Below are 12,135 nucleotides of genomic sequence, written 5' to 3' on the forward strand. Positions count from 1 at the left end.
AAGAGGCGCCCGGAAGTGCCCGGAGCGCTTTGGGGGACGCACCACACGGGGGTAACGGAGAAGGATGGCGGGTTCGAGTCCCGCTCCTGGCAGGTCGTGCCCGCCTGGCCCGAAGCCGCCGGCGCCGCTTTCCCCCGGGTCCGCGGCAGCGCCCGGCCCCAGCCGGGTCCCGGCACCCTTCGCTCCACTCAGGGCGCACAGTCCGCCGCAGGCGCAGCTCGCTCCCCCGCCAGGAGGTGGCAGCACCGCCGCGCCCGACCGGCGCCTCCGCGCACAGCCCGCGCGGTGGGGAGGGGGCGCCGCGAACGCTTTCGTCGCGCCCACCGTGCCCCCAGTTGCCGCGACCTCGTCCCTTCGGGGACTTTGAGATGGGTCGCTACTCTCCCGGGGTCCCGGAGCTGACCCTAGTTTCCCGCCGAGCTCATCAGGAGTTTTCCTGTCTCCTTTCTCGAGGCGCTGGCTGTCGGCTTTGCCCAGTCCCGTTCTCCCCGCCAGCCGTGCCAGGGGCCAGCCCGGTGCCAGCCACAGCTCACGGCACACTCGGGCTGCTCGGCCCAGCTTCGTGTGCCACAGCGTGCGCTTCTTGCCCTCATGCTCTATGCTCCAGAGCCGCGGTGCTCACATGAGGCAGCCCGGAGGGAGAGTTTTATTAATAAGACTGTCCTGTTTCCTCTTCCCTGTGGGAACAAGGAAAGGGGAGAAAACAGTGGTGTGGGGCCAGGAGGGACTTCGGGAAATCACCTTCCTGAGAGAGATCGAGGCAGGGCACAGCTGCCTGGCAGAGGTTTGCGTGAAGCAGATGGTTTCTGCACAGGGCATGGAGATACACTGGGACCTGCTGGCCACCCCGGGAGAGGGGAATCTCTTCTCCTTGCAGCCCTGGGATGAGCTGAACCCCACTTGGTCTTGCACAGAATCCCTCAATGCCAGCCAGGCCGTGCTGAAGTTACCACCATTCCCATCCTGCTGGTGAGCCCTTCCCAGGAGTATTGGCACATCACCTCTGTACCAGGGTCCAAACAATGCCCATGTGCCTCAACGGGAACTAGTGACACCCCCAGAGTACCATCTGTGGTCCCCAGAAATAATTTAATCCCTTTTCTACACCTTTCCACACTCCCAGGGATGGCTTTTAGCACCCTCCCCACAAGGACAGAGCTGATCTTGAGGTTTTGCCTGCCCTATTTGCTCTCAGCTCTGCCTCATCTACCCAAGTCCTCCCCCATCAGTGTGTGTGGACATTGCTAATAATTTCTAGCACATTTCCTTGCTCCCTTGCCACAGCTGGCCTCGAAGTGGAGTCCACACTCCCCCAAGGTGGGCTTGCAGAAGGAGACAAGGCTTTCCCAACTTTTGCAGTCTCTGCCTGCCTGGCAAGCCTGGCACTGCGGCTTCACGGAGAGCTTTGTAAGACCAAAAAAGGGGCCTCGTTTTTGCCACGGGTTGTTCGGTTGTTCGCAGTCGTTCATCCTGTTAAAACGGCACTTAAAGAAAACAAAAACCAGTTCCAAAAATAAAGCCTTGAGACAGATGGGGCCATTCAGCGCTGTTTTTTGATTATATCTCCCACTTGCTGGCCTGCCTCCCCCACACCTCTGTGTGCCTCGGGAGCTGTGTCCCACCTGGAGCTGTATGGACCTGCAGGTGAAACACATTAGCCGGGTGCTTCTGCTAATGGGCTCGTCAGCAGAGCAATTAGCACTGCTTCAAGGGGGGCCTGCAGTTATTGTTTCTGGCCTGGAGTTATTGTTAATGGCCACTGCAACCCAAAGCTAGCACAGAGCAAAGGGGAAAGACTGGAAGGCTGAGTCACGTACCGGGTCCGTCACTGAGAGTCCTGTACTGGAACTGTGCCCAGATCTGACCACCAGGGTCCGGCCTCGCCAGGGCACAGGGAATGCAGGGAATCAGGGAAAACCAGCAGTGACCAGGAGCCCAGTGCTTCTGTGCCCTGGAACTCTGGCATCACTGTCCTGTCACTGCAACACCATCACCCACCTCCAGCTGTCCTGGATACCAGGGATGTCCAGGGTACCAAGCCTGGACGATCTGCCACCAAGCAACTGGGGGAGAGGTGTGCCCCCAGATGAAGCCCTGGCAGGAAGGCCCCCTCCAGGCCAGCTCCTCACCCACCTGGGAAAGGATACACCTCAGGCCCTTTACCCCTGCCCTGGCTGCCAGGCATGACCAAAGGTGGCCCCAGGCCAGAGGTGTGCGTGCCTTCTGACCAGGGCTCAGGGTGTGTGTGTCTCCCAGCCTGGCACCAGCGGAGGAGGACAAGTGCAAACACTGCGGCCAGTGGGGCAGGAGAAGGTTATCTGGGGCCCGGCAGTGGAAAAACTCTCAGTGTGTGACTAAGGCACAACAGCGCCAGGTGTGGGTCCAGGCAGGGCAAGGGCGACGGGAGTTATCGCTTCCCCATGGGCTCAGGTGCCTGAAACCAAATGTTTCCTAAGGGTGCGGTGACAGCCATAGCCCCGTTATCGTGGCACCTGGCCCACCCCAAGCAGCGTGGACACGGGGACAGGTTGCTAGACCTTCCCCCCATGGCAGGGATGGGGCACTTCCCACTGCTCCTCCAGTGGGAGACTCAAGCCCTGGGAGCATACCCAGGCTCTGGCCTCATGGTGAGGAATGGTCTGTGTCAGCCTGTCCAAGCACCCCCAAATTATTCTCCCACCCTGGAGCACCCAGGCTGCATCCCACCCACAGCACTCTTGTCCCCTTCCCAGCTCTATGCTGTCCCCATGGACCACAGCATCCTGAAGGTCAAGCCCTACCTAAGGAAACCTCAAATCTGCAACATTCCTTCTCCCTATGGATCAACAATCCAAGACCAGCTGTGGGACCTGTTGGCTGTAGCATGGGGGATTCCCATGAGCTGGGTCATGGGAATGACCCCCCCAGACAACAGAAACCCATTCAAGCTTCTCTTTCACCCCTCTCAAGCTCTGAAGACCCCAGGGCCCTGTTCCAGTATGCCAGGCAACACTGTCGCCATGACTCACACTACTGCTGGGAGGTGTTTCTCCATACCTTGCTCCTTCCTTTATTCCCTTGCCTCCTCATTGGACCAGGTCAGCTGTACCCCAAAACCATGGGGCTTAAGAGTTACAGAAGTTTCAGGGAGTTCTGCACAGTTCCCAGGGTCCTTGTTGACAGGAAGTGACCAAGGTGGAAAAGGAAGGGAGGGAGATATGGCCTAGCTTAGGGTTCTCCAGCTGACTGCAAGTGCATGCACCCACAGGGATTGCACCCCAGCCGTGCCTTCCTCAGTGCTGCCAAAGGTGTTTTCTTGCTGCCCTCATCACTTTGCAGGGCAGGTTTTGGTGGGGACAGGACTGGCCTCCCCCTCCGATGGAGAGTGTGTCTTGGCCCAGGCAATTGGAAGAGGGTGGTTTTTATTAACAACAAATTAACCGTAATTGTCTTTTCCACTACAGCCACTCCTCCCCAGCCATGCTGGTCCATTTGACTGCCATGCCCCATTATGTGCCTGAAGGAGTGCCTTGCCCCAGGCACAGGGGAGCAAACCCGGAGCAGCTCTGTTTGGAGGAGCCAAAGCACCTTCCCCTGCTCTCGCCTCCCCGTGTAGGCAGTGGCAGCAAAGCCGGACCTCACTCCTGCCCTGGCACAGCAATGATGAAAGGCGAGAAAGAACTGGTTTGTGCTCTGATCTCAGAGCTGAACCTCAAAACAGCTGTGAACCGTCACTCCAGCTCCCAGGATGCTTAGGGAGGACAGGACAGCAGAGCCAGCCTTTCCAGTGGGACAGGATGGTTGGAGAAATTCATCGTTCCCCTGGAAATAAAAATAATAATCATAATAAAAACACAAAGCCAGAGATTACTTATATGCACACAAACACGCAGGCACGCACTCTCCCCATCTGGCTTTGCCAGCCTGACTCATCGCTAATTCAAACAGCCCACACCTTTCCCTCTCCCTCCATGTGACATTTTGAACAAGTTTCCAGGGAAGAGGCAGAAGTTTTGCCCCAGCTATCCCCTGGCATTGTAGCCCTGTCCTTGGGTTCTGGTGGTCCCAGGAACAAGTCATCCCCAGTACCTCATCACAGGCCACATGTGTCCCAGCAGTCACCCCTGCACAAGCACCTCACAGAAAGTGGGGCAAGCAGAGGGTGGAGACAGCAGTGGAAAGGACAAGTGATTGAGCCTGATGGATCTGTGACACCTGTGGATGCAGCCCCATGGTCTTGATCTCAGGTCTACAAGCAGAACATAATGTCCCAAGCTGCTGCTACCCTGCCTGGAATAACCCATGCTCAAGGGGAGATTATAAGAGTGGGTGCTGGACCCAGAACAAAGAGCCCAACACCAAAATATTAGCCACCCCTCAGGGGAACATCAGACCTGCTCTGCCATTCCCATCTGAGCAGGAAAGAGTGGGATCAGCCCTGCTACATCCCACTTCCACATGCAGGAAGCAGCCCCAGGGCACCCTCCAGCCCTGACCAGCTGCTGGGGGTTGCAGAGATGAGCAGGAGGAGGGAGCCACTGCCACCACCACCCTGGGCCAGGGCATCATACAGCTTGTGTGCTCCCTGCACTGCCAGCATGGTGTCAGGTCTGGACAAGTTCCTGCCTTCAGAGGGATTCATGCATCACAGGTAATCAGCTGTGGGAGGGAGGGAGGGAGGGATGGAGCCAGACCTGCTTGCTGAGCTCCAGGACCTGCCAGCATGCTTGTGCTGAGTCACCACCTATTAACGCAGGGAAACCTCAGCACCTGAACCCCGCCAAGCTGCCAGGCCATCCCGAGGAGGACAGCAGAGACAGTACCCAGGACCAGCCAGCTGACACCAACTTCCCTGCTGGTTGTGACCACAAGGCCAGTACTGCAGAGCTCCCACTGTGAGGCACAGCGGGACAGGACTGCTCAGGAAGAATTCAGGACCAGCAAGGCTCTCAGTTGAGTTTCGGCTGCCATTCTCCTCGGGAGATGACTCACCGCAGGACCAGTCACACCATCCCAGTGCCGCAATTGCCCCATCTGCAGATTAGGGAAACTGAGGCACAGGGAAGTGAGGTGACTCAAGAGCTGTTGCACAGGAGATGCTACTCAGATGCCGAGGCTTGGGCGTTCCCCATCGATCCTCCGCAGCTAACTTAAGCAGAAATGAACATCGATGTAAATATTTACTGACAAACAAGCTCAGCCTCACCCTCTCCTCTTAGAAGAAACCTTTAAAGTAAACTCTCCTGGCTCTTTCATGTTTACATCTTGTTTATTTATTATACAGCAGATCACAATATTTCAACAGTTTGCATATAAAGAAAAGTAACATTTCAGAGTGCAAGAGACCTAACGTGCCCAAGCAGAGAAATGTTAATTAACAATATACACAGACAGGAACAGTGCACTTCCCAAAGCTGAGACTCATCTGTGTTCCCAGCTGGAAGAAAATATATTAAAAAAACCCAGAAACATTATATATTACTGCTTTGTTTAATTTACAACTTGCTTTGCAGAAGCTGCACATAAAAAGACTCATTTTCTTTTGAGCTTTTTTTTTTTGTTCCCCCCCCCAAAAAAAAATTTCAAGTATAGCAGAGACCTGGGCATTCATAGCTGGACTCACTGTCCTTTACATACTAAATTTTAAAAAGCAGCATGGGGAAGGCAGCTGCAGCAGTACCTGGTGTCATCCTGAGGGGAAGAACAAGACAAAATAAAGCAGACAAGAGCCAGGAGAGACATTTTAGGCTCTTGAGTGGAAAACTGGGAATGGCCGGGGGGGTCCCAGGCTGGTGACAGGAGCATCCCTGTCCTTGGTGTAAGGTGACGTTGTGCTGCCAACACCTGCAAACCTTTATAGCCACGAGCCAGTCAAATCCCACCCTTGCCCCATCCACCCTGGGCTCTGGGTCAGGAGGTTTGTTCTGATGATCACAACCGAGACAACCAGCAACCCATTTCCCAGCACCACAACCAACATGCCCAACTGGCATGGCTCTCCAGCCAAAAAGCAGCCAGTCAGCCACCAAAGCCCCTAGAGCCAGGCAGGTGGTGCCAGATCTGGGGAAAGAAGGTTAAGCTGATGCCAAATACAAGCCAGGAGTTCTGGGGACAGATCCCTTATGCACCAGCTCCCCTACTCACTGGGTACCTGGCTGGGGGGAACCCTCCAGGCATGGGGAGCTGAGTGGTGATGACTGGGCAGATGTTTCTTGCAGTTTTGCTCCCCACATACATCCCCAAAGCAGCCCTTCCCCACCACTTGGCTGGGCCAGCTCTCACAGGAGCAGGAGGAGAAAACTAGTTATCAACTACAAGCGGAGGGGGCTAGGTGGCCAGGCTGCTCCCCACTGCCATCCCTGGCCCGACACTATTTACACTGTGAGCTGGCTCCGGGGACATCGAGTCCGGCTGCAGCCACTGCTCACATGTGCCGCTTCATGTGGAGAGCGAGGTGGTCCGAGCGGGAGAAAGCCCGCTCGCAGAGGTGGCACTGGAACGGCCGGTGCCCTGTGTGCTTGCGGTAGTGGCGGGTCAGCTCATCGGAGCGGGCAAATTTCCAGCCACATCCTTCCCAGGTGCAGTGGTAGGGCTTCTCGCCTGCAGAGGAGATGGGGTGTCAGTGGGCTTGTAGGTTCCCACCCTCCCTATGCCTTCAGTTCTGTGCTACCCTACCCAGCACCCCCTTTTCCAGGGGATGGGAGGCCCATTGCACACCTCTGCCTGCCCAACTTTCTTCTTCTGTCCCCCATTCTTCTGCCCTTCCCCATGTGCAAAGGTCTGTTTTCTGGGCATCCCTGCCCCATCAGAACACCCTTCCTATGTGTCCCTGCTTCACTTCAAACTGTGGGTGGTCCCCTGTTCATCCCTGCTGTGGGCTGGCACCATGTGCCCTGTCCCACCTCAGCCAGAGGGTCTCACCGTACAACCCCTAGTCTATCTCCCTATTCTAATTTTTCCCTAGCCCAAGTGGAGGGTTTCTCCATGTCCCTAAGTCCAACCACCTCAGGCACCTCCGGGCCCTAAAACCAGCAACTGGAGGCGCCACAAGAGTGGTCTTGCTACATGCCAGGTCCTTATGTGTCCCTGCCCAGCGCCACCACGGGGGTCCTTCTGAGCACCTCGGGGCCATTCCCATTGCCCCCTGCCCTACACGCAGAACGCCTCCACACGGGCTATCTCTGGGTGCCCTCACACAGCCCCACCACGGGGACCCACCGTGCACTCCCTGACATACTGCAGGGGTCTTCCCCACGCGACACGCCCCCCCACCCCCGGTGTCACCTCCCGCGACACCCCCTCACAGCCCCGGAGCCACGCTCGCCGCTCTCACCACGTGCCGAGGTACCAGCACCCGGGACCCTCTGTGCGGGTCCCCGCCCCGGCGCGCCCTTACCCGTGTGGGTTCGCATGTGCGCCTTGAGGTGGGAGCTCTTGGTGTAGGTCTTGCCGCAGCCCGGGTATTCACAGTTGTGCGTGGCCGTTCGCTTGCGCGCCCACGAGCGGCGGCCGCGCTTGGGCTTGCAGTCCTCGGGGGGAGCCCCGGTCGGGAAGTACTCCAGCACCGGGGAGTTGGGCGGCGTGACCAGCAGCCCGGGCAGCCCCGCCGGGCCCGGGCCCGGCCCCTTCAGGGGCTCCCTGAAAACACTGAAATGTCCATGAAACTGCGGTGGCGGCTGGGGGGCGAAGTGGGGCGCATAGCGGTGCGGAGCCACAGCGTAGTGGGGCGGCAGATCGGCTAAGAGGTGGGGATCGGCGCCAGGCAGCGGCTCCTCGGGGGGCCCCAAGCGGCCGTGGGGAAAGCCCGGGTAGGACAGCGGCGGCCCCGGCACCGGTCCCGGCCCGGGACCCGGCGCCACGCGTGGCTTGTGCTCGCCGCCGCCCGGTCCCAGGTACTCGGCGGCAGACATCCCCATCATGCAGGCGCGCTCCTCCGGCTGCTCCTTCTTGATGCGGGGCCCGAAGGACTGCGCGGGATCCAAGGGCAATGGGCGGGCTAGGGCTGGGTGGAGGGGCGGGTGGTGATGGGGGTGAGGGTGGTGGTGGGGACCGCCGGGCACCCGCAGCTCCGTGTACTCCCTCCGCTGCAGGTCGTAGTGGCCGGGCAAGTCCGGAGTGAGTAGCTCAGCCACGTAGCTGTGGCCCTGGCCCTCGGGGTAAGGCGCCGGGAACTTGCCCGGCGTGGAGTACGAGCCGTCGCTGTCGTAGGTGGTGCCACAGCTCTCGGGGGTCTCGGGCAGGGGGTAGTTGGGGCCGGTCGGCCCCTGCCCGCCACTGCTGGTGTGCGCCAGGATGAAGTCCAAGTCCACGAACTTGCCCAAGTCGTCCTCCTCCCGCTTGACGGCAGCGGGGCCATCCTGCTGTAGCATCCTCTGCAGGAAAATGAAGCGTCAGGATCGGCGGGGAGACGGTTGCGGCGGCACCCGCCGCCCCAACACCGCGGCCCGCGCCTCCCGCTCGGGGCGGTGGCTCCCCCCAACCCGTCCGACGGGTCGGCAGCACTCCGGCTGCGCTGCGCCGCCCTCGGGGCGCCCTCCGACGGTAAGAAGGCGACCCGCCCCCCACTCCCTAGCCGGGCTGAGCCCCAGCCCGGAACGCTCTGTCCCGTACCCATCTTGCCACCCTCTCCCCGGTGCCAGGTGCTTACGTGGAGCATGTCGGCGGGCCGCTCCTCTAGCGGCATCAAGTTTGCGAAAGTGGAGATAGAGGGCAGGGCGCTCTCGTCCACGGCCGCCGCCATGGCGAGCCGGGCCGAGGCAGCGGGGCCGGGGCGGGCTGGGGGAGAGCGGTGCGCGGAGCCCGGCACCGCTCCGCTCCCCGCGGCAGCAGCGCTGCTCTGCACCGCCCCGCGCCCCTAAGCTGTTAACAGCATGGCTGTGCCCCGATTGGTCCGGCCGACATTGATATTCACCGCTGCCGGTTGCCATTGGCTCTGCTATGGCCCGAGCCACGCCCCCTCCGGCGGGGCTGCCCCGGCGGGCGGGGGTCGGCAGTTGCCGCTGTCCCGACTGCGCTCGGAGCCCGCGCAGAACGGGACAGGACAGGGCAGAGCGGCGGGATCTCCACGTCCCGCTTTGCCCTGCCCGGATCTGCGACACTGTCCCACGGGGTAGAAGAGTCAAGGGGGCTGTTGTGGATCGCGGAGGCCAGAATCCTGCCCGCGACGCGAACGGGGCAGCGGCGCCCTTAAGCTTGCCCACGCTACGAGTGGGGAGAGGGGCTGTAGGTGGCAGACCCGGAGGTCCCCCGGCACCCTGTCCCGAGTGGGGCAGGGGCAATGGCTCTGTCGCAGGCACCCTGTGTGGAGGCAGAGAGTGCCGGAGAGGTCTGGCGCAGGGGTAGAGGTAAAAGCATTTGAGCCGCTGTGCCGGGCACTACACTCGCCCCGGGGGTCACGGAGCGCGTCAGCGAGCGAAGGTGCAGTCCCAACAAGGGGTGCTTGTACCACCATAGGAGATGAACCAGTTAGCCAAGCCCCGGTGCCCCCACACCCCCACGCGAATCGTTTCATGTAAGCGCACCCGTGAAGCCGCGTCCTCCCGTGCCGCTGCTGTCGGTGAGGCAATCAGCAGCACAGAGCGTACCAGCTCGCATCTGGCTGCGTGCAGGGTGCGTGTGCGAGCCGAGATAACTGCTCGTCGACCCTGTCGGGGGCTGGCACCCTGCCGGCATTGCCTCATCTCGCCCCACAGCCCCCACAACACGTTTGTCTGCCCTCCCTACGGACCAGTGCTGTGGTTGAGTCTCCGATCACCCTGGCACAGGGGGGCATGGACCGGCTGTCTCACCTTGCCCACCCTGAGCAACCCCTGGGACAGCAGCTGTCCTGAAGGCTTCCCATGGCAGGTGACACAAGGACAGCAGGTTATCCCTCTTTGCAGGAGACACTCAGGTAACCCACCCTATTCTAGCAAGTTGGATGATGGTGCAGAGACCCAGAGCACTGGGCAGGCCTCCCCAGGGGCTCTCTGCCTCCGTGTCCTGCTCACAGCAAGATCTTCTCCACTTGGCCTCTATCCAACCAGTACCAGGAATGGCCCTGCTGCTGTTGGGCTCAAGAAGCAATGTCCCTTATCTCTTGGAGCCTGTCTCCCTGCTTTCTGAAGCTGTCCATCTCCAGATACCTTTCTAAGAACTGAGGCTGTTGCCTGCTCTATTCAGAAGCAAGAAGTCAATTTAAAAAAAAACAAATATAAACACCAAAGGTGAGGTGTGCACACACACCACACGCACATGCCGCTTCTGAATCCAAAGCTACTCTACCAGTTGCTTTCATCACCACGCTTTAATTATAAGGGTGGAGCATTGCAATAAATTATTTCAGTAATCCAGTGGAACAACAACAATTCAGATCTTCCCCCTTTTACCAAGAATCCCTGCCCTGGTTTCCAGAGCACATGTTGGGCTGCTGCCTTGGCCCCATCTGCCTGCCTGCTGGCAAGGCAGCAGGTTTATTAATGGCACTTACTGGGTCAAAACACATGGGCTCCAAAGTCCTTCCTCAGAAAAAGTTACCACCAAAGTGGCAAAGAAGCATGTGGGCATTACTTGAAATTACTTTTAGCTTGCCTGCCAGAGTAGTTTATTCAAGTTGCCAGTTAATCCCATTACTTGTTTCTTGGCCAAATAATAATTAATAGCAAGGCAGTTCCTGCTCCAAACTTTTACAGATAAGTGAGAGAAGATGCCATAGGAGACAGACTAGTTCCTTTTGGTTTTCCCCTTTTCCAGGCAGTTTTGGCATTTGCACCCATGCTGACTTATTTTGAGAGGCGTCGCCAACAGATCAGCTTAACTTTTACAGCCAATATTTCTTGCAAATGTGGGATATTCCCCAGGAAACTCTTTTTACTGATGCTCCAGTGGGAGGGCCGGCACGGCGGGGAGCGGCAGCGTGCCAGGCACCGCAGCAACACAAGCACTGCCAGCGCTGAGTGTGCAGGGAGCCAGCAGTGCGTCATGGGCAGGGCTTTCCTGCTCTGAGCCATGGGGTGGGCACAGGGGGTCCCTGCCACAGACTTGTCAGCCCCTGGGCCACAGAAGCTCCCTCCTAGGTGAATGGGAGGCAAGCAGGAGCAGACAGTGCCTACACAGCCCACTGTTGACAGAAGCCCATTTAGGAAACGTGGTTTATCTCCCGCACCACTACAGCAGACTGTAAAGTCGCTGGCATCCCAAGAGATCAAACAGCAGCCAGGCAAGAGAGCAAACAGAAAGTGGGAAGGGTCACCCACCCAGATGATGGCTAAAGAGGAAAGGGTTAATGGTTATCCTTGCTTTTGACACATCTGGCAGCAGAGTAATGAGGAGAGTGGCTTGCCCAGCATGGTGTGCCAGATGTGGCCCCGTCAAAACACGAGCAATTGTCATCCCTGCCAACATTTCCACAGTGCCATGGCACCGTCTCCAATGGTAGACAGCATGGGTGGGATGGGGTGGGGGACAATGCCCTGTGGCAGCGCCAGAGGAGGAATTGGTACCAAGGTTGCTAAGCAGGGCTCCCAGGAGACCCAGAGGGGTCCCCTACCCCACAAAACATTGGGGACTGAAAAAAACACCTGCCCTGTATCCTTTTCTGTGCTGTCACCTGGAGCTGGGAGAGTGGAGTAAACCCAAGGGCTCTCCTTCAGAGCATCTCCAGTGCCCCTTCTCCAACACCACCTACAGCACCACAGCCCTGACAGCTTCTGCTTCCGTGGGAGGCAAAACCCAAATCCCAAAAGCTCCACAGGGGACCCCATGAGAGGTGCCAGGGAGATCCACACCACAGAACAACCTAAACAACTGTGACACTTCAGGGTTATATCCCTGAGAGCAGAAAATGAATCTGGCTGGGTTTTACTCTCTGTCTTCCCCTCTGCATGGTACTGGCCTGCCTACAGAAGGGTCCAGGAGCCCCCAGACCTGCCTGTACCCCCAAAGCCCCCTTCCCCTCCTGAAAAGAAAAGAGGAACTGAAAATGAAATTAAAGCATAATTCAATCCGGAGCGGGTCCAGAGTAAAGTCATCTGCTCTTATCGTGTGCTGGCAGGCTCTTCCCGCTCCGCAACAAACACAATGTTATCAGGGCACAGAGGGCAGATTCGTTTGCACCGGCCCAGCAAGCTGCTGTGTCCGCCCTGCCTACCCTGGGGTCTGGGGAGCACCGGGATGCAC

At 58.6% G+C, this 12,135-nt stretch overlaps 1 protein-coding gene across 1 annotated transcript; it reads right to left on the minus strand.

Annotated features, from left to right (window-relative positions):
• Positions 1-5,229: 5,229 nt before the first annotated feature.
• KLF17 (KLF transcription factor 17) lies at positions 5,230-8,804 on the minus strand. The gene is made up of 3 exons (XM_059853973.1): positions 8,627-8,804; positions 7,376-8,351; positions 5,230-6,579 (listed from the first exon to the last, which is right to left on the minus strand). Exons 1-3 carry the CDS (start codon positions 8,717-8,719, stop codon positions 6,404-6,406), a joined length of 1,245 nt encoding a protein of 414 aa, XP_059709956.1. The 5' UTR covers positions 8,720-8,804; the 3' UTR covers positions 5,230-6,403.
• Positions 8,805-12,135: the final 3,331 nt, after the last annotated feature.

Source organism: Haemorhous mexicanus, chromosome 9 (assembly GCF_027477595.1).
Source record: "Haemorhous mexicanus isolate bHaeMex1 chromosome 9, bHaeMex1.pri, whole genome shotgun sequence".
NCBI lineage: Eukaryota > Metazoa > Chordata > Aves > Passeriformes > Fringillidae > Haemorhous > Haemorhous mexicanus.